The sequence below is a fragment of the Rhinopithecus bieti genome, unplaced genomic scaffold (assembly GCF_001698545.2).
Source record: "Rhinopithecus bieti isolate Rb0 unplaced genomic scaffold, ASM169854v2 scaffold_74595, whole genome shotgun sequence".
NCBI classification, from domain to species: Eukaryota; Metazoa; Chordata; class Mammalia; order Primates; family Cercopithecidae; genus Rhinopithecus; species Rhinopithecus bieti.
Window position 1 is genome coordinate 112064 of NW_016827607.1, and position 9806 is coordinate 121869.

Here is a 9806-nt window from a genome sequence, read left to right on the forward strand (position 1 = left end):
GGAGACCCTCGCTGCCGCCCCGAGACGGTGGCCGAGCGGGCGGGCGCGTAATTCTCCCGGAAGGGTTATTCTCTCGCTCCATTCTTGTTTTGGGGGGAGCTAGCGAGACAGCTCCTTTCGGGGCGCGCTGGCAAGGTGGGAGGGGGTGGGGGCCGGCCGATTGGATTCTTTCGCGTGTGTGTAGAAGCGGCCGCCGCCGCCGCGGCGGAGACGACAACAACTTGCTGGTTTTCAGGTTGGGTTAACGGCATGGAGAACAGTCACCCCCCCCACCACCACCACCAGCAGCCCCCGCCGCAGCCCGGCCCTTCGGGCGAGAGGAGGAACCACCATTGGAGAAGTTACAAGTTGATGATTGACCCGGCTCTGAAAAAGGGGCATCATAAACTGTACCGCTACGATGGGCAGCATTTCAGCCTGGCGGTGAGTAGCCGGCGTGCCCCCCCCAGCCGTGCCCCCCGCCGCGTCCGGGGGAGACGCGCCTAGCGGCCGGGGACCCCCCGCCCGACCCCCCGGCCAACTGTCAGACGGGGCCCCAGCCCTGGAGTTTGACAAGTGCCTGGAGAAAGGGGTCTGCCCCTGGGGAGGGCGACCAGCCCTCCCATCCCGGCCCCCCAATTTCTCCCCACAGATGTCCAGCAACCGCCCGGTGGAAATTGTCGAAGATCCCCGGGTCGTCGGAATCTGGACCAAAAACAAGGAGCTGGAGCTGTCGGTGCCCAAATTCAAAGTAGGACCCCTCCCCACTGCCCCGCCGTCCCTCCCCCACCTCCCCGAGTTCGAAAATAACGCCAGTCCTGACCGAGCCCAGCCGGATTCCCAGTTCCCGCCGTCCGGGGCCAGGGAAGTTTTGGCGGGGAGGGGTAGAGCGCTGGCGAGAGGGTGTCCCCTCTCAGCTACTGTAAACAAAATAACACTGGGTGAAACTGTAATCACGGCGTAGATACAGTGTCCTGCACGCCCCGCGGGGGGCTCCAGTCCGCCCGGGGGCTTGGCCCCGAGACTCTCCCCTCTCGCCAGCCCCCTAAAAGACAACTTCCTAAGCCCGAGGGGTCGCCCCTGACCCGGCAGCAGGAAGAGGAGGCCAGAATGGGGGGTGGGGAAAGAGAAACTGTTTCTTTTTCCCCTTTCCTTCCGAACCCAGAGGACTTCCACGTTCCAAACGATTTAATCCTCCGCTTCCCGGGCCCGCCCGCGTGCATTTTCCCCCCCTCCCCAAAAAAATTTTTTTTTTTTAAGTTTTTTTTTTTTTTACCCTTTATTGTTTTCAACGGGCGGGCGAGTTGCGGGGGGCGGGGGGGAATGTTGTGTTTTCTCTTAGGTTTAAACGTTCTCCAAACTCTCTTCTCCCTCGGTCCCTGCCAGATCGATGAGTTCTACGTGGGCCCGGTGCCTCCGAAGCAGGTGACATTTGCCAAGCTGAATGATAACATCCGCGAAAACTTCCTGAGGGACATGTGCAAGAAGTATGGGGAGGTGGAGGAGGTGGAGATTTTGTACAACCCCAAGACCAAGAAGCACCTGGGCATCGCCAAGGTGGTCTTTGCCACGGTCCGGGGAGCCAAGGATGCCGTTCAGCACTTGCATAGCACTTCCGTCATGGGCAACATTATCCACGTGGAGCTGGACACCAAAGGTGAGCCCGGCAGGGGAGGAGCGCGGGGAGACCTGTCAGCCCGACCCTTTCCCTCCCCGCCCCTCCTGCAGCGTGGGGAGGACCACCCCCACTCTTCCTTGGAATTCCCCCCCCCCACGCCCCACAACCTTATTTATTTTCTTAGCCCCCTCCTGAGGGTAGAGTCGCGTGGAGCTAAATGTGTTGTCTGTTGCTAGGAGACAGTCTGTAATTTACCAACTGTGCCGGTCCTTGGCCACCGCACCCCTAGGGACCACCCAGAGGCTTCCCCACCGCTGACACCCCCGCAGGCCCCCTCACTGAGCCCTGGTGGCCTGGGTTTAGACAGTCCCCAGCGTTGCCTGTGTTAGGGGAAGAGGCAGAGTTTGTTTACTTGTGGGGGACTGAGAGTGCCACTAGGATGCCTTTAAATACATCAAAAGAAGGTGTGGAAACTAAAAAGAGAGTCCGCTAAGGATCCAGGGTGTCCCCCGCTCCCTTGCCGCCCCTTCCCCCCTGGAAGTGGCAGCCAATCTGGGGCCGGGAGTGTTGTTTCATTGATAAGGTTCCCGATAGAGCCGCCAGGGAACAGCAGAGCCGGGAAGAGCCGGGTGGGCGGCTCTGGGTGCTCAAGGGTTGACACTGTGTCTTCCCTCCTCTCTCTTAAAGAGACCGCAGCACCTCCCCTGCTCTGGAATCAGCTGGGTGCTCTCTGGAGCTGGCTAGGGAGGCCATACCTTCCACCCTGTGGGTCTTTGGAGGCCCCTGCAGGACCAAGGGGCTTGTAGGACTCGAGGGCATTCCCCGAAGTGTGCCTGAGGCCTCTTTAGGGCAGCTCCCATCAATAAAAGAAGGTGCTGAGTGCTTTGAGGGCCAACCAGCTAAGTGGGGAGATGCCATTTGGTCCCTAACCCACCCGGGTCCCCTGGGAAACCCTGCCTGGGAGGACAAAAGTGCAGCTTCCAGGAATTTTGTGAGCATGGGGTTCAGGGGCAACTGGGACACACCAAACCCAAGGCAGGAAAATCAGAACTTTTCTTTTTTTGCGTTTAATGATTAAAATGTATTGACCAAGCTGTGAGCCGGTGCCGGGGGTGGTGGTGATTATTCCACGCACACTTGCCCAGCCTGTGCCTGGTTCTGTTTCTCCTCTCAGGGCACAGCCCTCTTTTTCTGTCCAGTCCACAGTCCCTCCTGCCTCTTTCCCTAGCTTCTCAGTCTATGGGGGTTGGGGGGCAGTGAGGACCTTGGGTGTTTGCAGCATGGTTTCTTCCTGATAAATTGAATGTGGCACCCCCTTCCCTATCACGTGCCCACATTTTAAGGAGCAGCCAGGTCTCAACAAAATTTCATTTCTGCAAAAAAAACAAACAAACAAAAACACAAAAGCCCTCAGAGACTGCCAACTAAGTTTGTATTTCAAGAAAGAGACCAGTAAAGTGTAGCTCCAGGAACATGTCTTTTTTGCATATGTAAGCAGCTGCCTCTGAGGCTCTATAAATATCGATAACCCCCGGGCCCTGGTCTGTAAAAGCCTCCTTCTGCTGAGGGGTGGAGGGTTCAAGCCCAAGGTAGTCCCCAGGCCACCCTGGGGCCCTCAGCCTGGTCAGGGCCTGTGTAGTTCACAGTAATGTGCTACTAGAGTGTGTTACAAACTCTGCTGCCCACCTGGCCCCAGATATTTAACAAACTGGGCTTCCCCTCCTCTCACTGCAAACCCCTGGGTATTGAGCAGAAAGGGGAAGATGTGGCTCTTTGGGCACCATGGCCCAGGTAATGCAGGGGTTGGAGGGACTTGGTGTCGCGGGTGGCAGTTCTGGGTTTGGGTTTGGGGGAGTCTCAGCCCCAGGAGACAGTAGCTTCTGGATCTCAGGATCAGAAAAATGGTGCAGCTCAGCAGCTTTCTTAAAGAAGTGGGAACCCTGAGTGAGGTGCAGAGGGGTGGGAATTCGGCCACACAGCCTCCCTAGGACTGGGGTCTGGGGCACAAGGGACCCACTGGGGTGCCACACAGGTTGGAATCCCTGTGGGGGCTGTTCCATCCTGGAACCTCACTGAGTCCCCCCTTTCCTACTCATCCACAGGGGAAACCCGAATGCGGTTCTATGAACTGTTGGTCACTGGCCGATACACCCCCCAGACTCTCCCAGTGGGCGAGCTGGACGCTGTCTCTCCAATCGTGAATGAGACCCTGCAGGTGGGTTTATGGCCGTCAGTCTGCCCCATCGCCAGCTCTTTGATGTGCCCCCCTCCTCTGGAAAGCCTCACCAACTCTCTGATAGGACCCCCAGCCTACCCCCACCTCACTGTCTCCAGCTTTGGAGACCAAGGCCTAAGAGGGTGTGAAACCCGGCCACGCCCCCCACAATTGGGAGCAGGGCCTAGAGCCCCATTTTCCCAAGCTCTCCTGCAGTGGGGCTCTGAGGGATTGGTTCTGTTTCCTGTGGCTTCTCCCCTCCCCAGCACAGGCTGTGATTCCCACAGACCCAGAACCTGCCCGGGCCCGCTTTTCCACGTTGATGCCAAACATTGCTGTTTCTTAGTGGGTCCTTAGTGTCTGGTGTCCTGGGCATGTCACTACCCCTAAACCCAGAAACCAGAGTTCATGCCCTGCCTTCCAGAGCAAGACCGACTCCTTCCAGACCACTGCCTCCCAGGACACAGGGACGATTCTCGCATGGGGCGAGTCTCATGTCAGCTCCTCTCTCGCATCAGTCTGACTAGCTGCCACTGGCCTGTTTATCACTTTATTTTTATTTTATTTACTTTTTTGAGATGGAGTCTCGCTCTGTCCCCAGGCTGGAGTGCAGTGGCACGATCTTGGCTCACTGCAACCTTCGCCCCCTGGGCTCAAGTGATTCTCTTGCCTCAGCCTCTTGAGTAGCTGGGATTACAGGCACCCACCACCACACCTGTCTAATTTTTGTATTTTTGGTTAATAGAGATGGGGTTTCACCATGTTGACCCAGGCTGGTCTTGAACTCCTGACCTCAAGTGATCCACCCGCCTCAGCCTCCCAAAGTGCTGGGATTACAGGCATGAGCCACCATGCCTGGCCTCTGTTTATCACTTTAAATCCTAAAACACTGGGTGGCTAGGACGACAAAGCCCTTGGCCATCCTCTCGTGTACAAGATTGTAGTTCTTGGTCATAATCCTGCCTGGAAAGTCTTTGATTTCTGACAGCCTGAGGCAAAAAGAAAATCCCAGCCTAAACCAAGATGTTATGGTCTTCTCTTTTCTCTATGTCCTCTGGGATTAGGAAAAACCCTCAAGGTTCCCTGAACATATTTGGCTACCCCTAAGATTAGAGAAAAAGTTAGTACCATCATGACACTCCTTCTCAATCTCCCCTTCTTCCATTCCTTATGCTGCAGTTCTAGAGCAGTTTGGCTCTGAGCTCCCCAGCAGCCAGAATGAGAAGGGAAAACAGCCCTGTTCCATTGCACGTTTTCCCCCAGTAGTCTCACATCTCTGTCTCTCCTTAGCTGTCAGATGCCCTGAAGCGCCTCAAGGATGGAGGCCTGTCTGCAGGCTGTGGCTCCGGCTCCTCCTCTGTCACCCCCAATAGCGGTGGGACACCCTTCTCCCAGGACACAGCTTACTCCAGCTGCCGCCTGGACACACCCAACTCCTATGGACAGGGCACCCCGCTCACACCACGCCTGGGCACCCCTTTCTCACAGGACTCTAGCTACTCCAGCCGCCAGCCCACACCCTCATACCTCTTCAGCCAGGACCCCGCAGTGACCTTCAAGGCCCGGCGCCATGAGAGCAAGTTCACCGACGCCTACAACCGCCGCCATGAACATCATTATGTCCACAATTCTCCCGCGGTCACTGCGGTGGCTGGGGCCACAGCCGCCTTCCGGGGTTCCTCAGACCTCCCATTCGGAGCAGTCAGCGGCACTGGGGGCAGCAGTGGCCCCCCCTTCAAGGCCCAACCACAGGATTCGGCCACATTTGCCCACACTCCACCACCCGCCCAGGCAACCTCTGCTCCTGGATTCAAGTCTGCTTTCTCTCCATATCAGACCCCAGTGGCCCACTTCCCTCCACCCCCAGAAGAGCCCACAGCCACAGCCACCTTTGGGGCCCGTGACAGCGGGGAGTTCCGGAGGGCACCGGCGCCCCCACCCCTGCCACCTGCTGAGCCTCTGGCCAAGGAGAAGCCAGGCACACCACCCGGCCCTCCGCCCCCCGACACCAACAGCATGGAGCTGGGGGGCCGGCCCACCTTCGGCTGGAGTCCTGAGCCCTGTGACAGCCCTGGCACGCCCACGCTGGAGTCGTCCCCTGCAGGGCCAGAGAAGCCCCACGACAGCCTGGACTCGCGCATCGAGATGCTCCTGAAGGAGCAGCGCACCAAGCTGCTCTTCCTGCGGGAGCCAGACTCGGACACTGAACTGCAGATGGAGGGCAGCCCCATCTCCTCCTCCTCCTCCCAGCTCTCCCCACTGGCCCCCTTTGGCACCAACTCCCAGCCAGGCTTCCGAGGCCCCACGCCCCCCTCCTCACGCCCCTCCAGCACCGGCCTGGAGGACATCAGCCCAACACCCTTGCCAGACTCCGATGAGGATGAGGAGCTCGACTTGGGCCTTGGGCCTCGGCCTCCACCCGAGCCAGGCCCCCCGGACCCTGCTGGGCTTCTGGGCCAGACAGCTGAGGTGGCCTTGGACCTGGTTGGAGACAGAACCCCGACCTCAGAGAAGATGGATGAGGTACCACCGTGTCTGTCCATCTGTCTGGGACTGGTTTTGTCTATCTTGTATGTCCCTTTCCCCCCTCAAGCATTTAGTATGACTAGCTAAGATGCAGAAGCAATGGGGCTAGGAAAGCCAATATAACAGGTGGAACTTAGAGAATAAAAAGGGGATGCAAAAAACACCAAGGGCTGTGATTGAGCAATTGGTTTGGCAGTGAGCTCCCTAGCAGCCATGGAGAGAAGGAAAGCATGGCCTAGTTCTGATGCTCTCCTTGTTAGGTAAGAAGTCAACTTCTCCTAGGGATACATTCTGGCCTGAGCCTCTTTGGTAGGAGTTTGCTGAGGTTTCAGAGAGTATGCGCTGTGGGGATGGCTCTTGGTCCCCTTGTCTGTTGCGTGACTTGGGAACAATCAGGGAGTCTTGGCAGGCAGAGGGGAGGAGAGAAATTGGCCAGAGTACTGTGGTGACCTGAGTGGGGTGAAGCCCCGCAGCACTGTCTCCTAGAGTCTGGTGCCCTCTGAGGAGGGAGAAACTATGGCAGACAGGGAGGGTGCTGAAGTTTCCCTCCTTCTCCCACTGGCTCCAGGGATGGAGTTAAGAGCTAACTTGGGGTGGGGGTGGGGCGCCATTTTGCGAGAAACAGGCGAAGTTGACCATCCCCCACCCTCTCCTCAGGTCTTGGGGTCTCATTGCCTAAATCGCCAGCCTCAGGTAGTCCTGTCCAGGGATTGGGTTGGGGTGAGGGTGCCACGTGCCAGGTTCCCTTGGGAGGGTGCTGGGTCATCCTCCTTGCTCCACTTCTCCTTCTCGGTCCAGTCACCTGCTTTGGAGCCGCAGCCCCGGTGGGCATGGGCAGCCAGGGGCTTAGACAGAGCTCTGTGTCCCTGTGGGCGGAGGGGAGGAGGACTGCCCCCTTCTTGGGCCCTTTGATTAGGCGGGTCTGGCTGCCTCAGGGAGGAACGAGAGGAACCTGGCTTGCCTGGGAGGGTGCCGCAGGTGGCTGGGGCTCCAGGGGGCCTCCAGGCAGTTCTGGGGAAGTGGTTTCTGGCATCAAGGGGTCCAGGCAGCAGGCCTTGGCAGGGGGCGTTGACAGGTGTGCAGCTGTAGGGGGGCCGCCGGTCCTAGCACCCTCCTCCTCCGCTCCGTCCAGGCTGCCTGGGGTGAAGAGTGTTTACCATGCTGACCACGGTCCAGGGCTCAGAGGCCCGGAGTGGCTGGAGCGAAAGGCAGGCAGAGGCCCCGGGAGCGGGGGTCTGGGACTGCCCGGCCGCCAGCGCAGGGAGCCGCCGAGTCCTGGGAAGCTTCGGGCCGGCCTGCGGGCGCCCCCTGCTGGCACCGGGGACTAGTGCCTAGTTTTCCTGCGGCTGAGCGCAGTGCAGGGAGCTGGACCCTGTCCCAGCCTAGGCTGAGGTTGAGGTGGGGGAGCGGCGCAGGCGGGGCCAGCCGGGGGTGCAGGGGAGCTTTTCTACTAAACAGTGGCTGGTCGTTAAAAGTTCAGGCTCAAGTCCTTGAGTCCCGCTAAGCCACCTACTGGTTATGTGACCCTGGGGAAGGCACTTTGCCTTTCTGAGTCTCAGTTTCGTCATCTGCCAAATGGGCCTCTGAGAATCCCTGCAGCACAGGGCCTCAGCTTAAGTGAGGTGCCGCACAGGATGCTCCAGGGATCGCCAGGCCTGCTGGGCTCCCGGTGCTCAGCAAATTCCTGCCGCTTCTCACCCCAGGACTGCTGGGCGGAGGGAGGGGCAGGGCCGGCCACGGCTGGAGCGCAGGATCCGCCTCCCTGTGATTGGCTGGCGGCGGCGGCGGCGGCGGCGGCCGCCTTGGTTAACCCTCTGCGTGCCGCGGCGCGCTGTGCTCGGCGCTGTCCAGGACTGATCTGGAGAGTGCTCTTTGAGGATCCACCCGAGCCCGTCTGTCTCTTCTTGATGTGCATGGGGATCCTGAGAAGCAGAATGTGCCCATGCGTATGTGTGTGTGTGTGTGCACACAGAGGGGACCTAGTAAAGTCTAGAGCTTCTTTCTGCTGCCTTAGTTTTGGTAGTCCCCCTCCTCCTACTCCCGCACCTGCAGTTTCCCTCTGAGGCCTTCCTCACCTGTAGTCTGACCTCTGATCCTGCAACATGTACAGATTTCACCTCCACCCCCACTCCTCTTCAGCCTTCAAAGGTCCCCCCACCCCAATTCCAGGCCTGTCCACTCAGCTCCCTAAAGCCCCACACCCATCCTTGACACCTCCCACATTCACCCTGAGTCACCACCTCCCTGGATCCCAGCTGCAGCCCCGCACTGGGCAGGTCCTGGGCTCCAGCCCTTCTTCTGACTGGCTGTGCCGTGGGGCCACGGCTGAGGCTCTGAGTGTGTTTATTAACTGTCAAAAGGGGCCAGAGCAGAGCCCCCCATCCCCCTGCCCTGTGAGGTTATCTTTGGGGTAAGAAATGAAACAGCCGTCTGCAGCGCTTAGCCCCACGCGGGCCCATACTGAGCGTGCAGTCACGAGACTAGGTGAAAGGAGTAATCAAGGAAAAATAAATAACAACATACTTCCTGTTTATGGGCCTTAGTGCTGCTAAATCCCCTGCTCCAATGTCACCTTTTCTGCCTGGCCGTCTGCTGTAGAGTAAGGACAGCAGGCTCACCGAGAGCACAGGCCGCGGAACCACTTCCTGGTTCAAATCCCGGCTCCATCTCTTCTTGGCTGTGTGGCCTTGGGCAGGTTACTTAAATTCTCTGTGCCCCAGTTTCCTCGTAGGGCAAAAATAGAGTTGAAAATAGGGCTGTTCTGAGGTTTAGCTGAGTTAATAAGTGTGGAGTGTTTAGAAAGGCCCTGGCACATAAGAGGTGCTGTGGAAGTGGCAACTATTTCTGCATACAAGTTGCAACAGAATCTCCGAAATTGCAACAGTCTCATCCTCTGTGCCCCACCCCTCTCCCTGCCTTCTTTCTCTCCCTCACATTTCCCATCTTCACCCTCATCATCCTTTGCCTCTTCCTGCTGGCTCTGCTCCGTGAGAGTAAGATGTTTGTCTGCCTCTTCACTTCTGTGTCCCCAGCACCTAGACCAGTGCCTGGCACACAGGTACTGAGCAAATGTTTGTTGAATTGGAATGAATGAATGAATTCTAGTGGTAACTCCACGCAGCAGGGACTGTGATGCCCATTTTGCAAATGAAGAATCTGAGGCTTTGGAGAGACTGAATGGCTTGCACTGAGTCACACAGCTGGGAGTGCCGCTGATTGCTAGTCTTGAAGAGGGGACTCCGAGAGCCACTTGGCCTTCCAGACTCACCTTACTGTCTCTCCCTGCTCTCTCTGCAGGGCCAGCAGTCCTCAGGCGAGGACATGGAGATCTCGGATGACGAGATGCCCTCGGCCCCCATCACCAGCGCCGATTGCCCCAAGCCCATGGTGGTGACCCCAGGAGCGGCAGCTGTGGCAGCCCCTTCTGTGCTGGCCCCAACCCTGCCACTGCCCCCGCCACCCGGCTTC

The 9806-nt window shown here is 58.4% G+C and overlaps 1 protein-coding gene across 1 annotated transcript in view; it reads left to right on the forward strand.

Moving 5' to 3' along the window:
• Nucleotides 1-24: 24 nt before the first annotated feature.
• The window catches only part of SETD1B (SET domain containing 1B, histone lysine methyltransferase), a 28545-nt gene continuing 18763 nt past the window's right edge, over nt 25-9806 (forward strand). Inside the window, 6 exon segments of the mRNA XM_017863982.1 lie at nt 25-423; nt 632-730; nt 1366-1636; nt 3700-3812; nt 5103-6335; nt 9636-9801. Of these exon segments, the coding sequence (XP_017719471.1) occupies nt 250-423; nt 632-730; nt 1366-1636; nt 3700-3812; nt 5103-6335; nt 9636-9801 (2056 nt within the window). The 5' untranslated portion in view covers nt 25-249.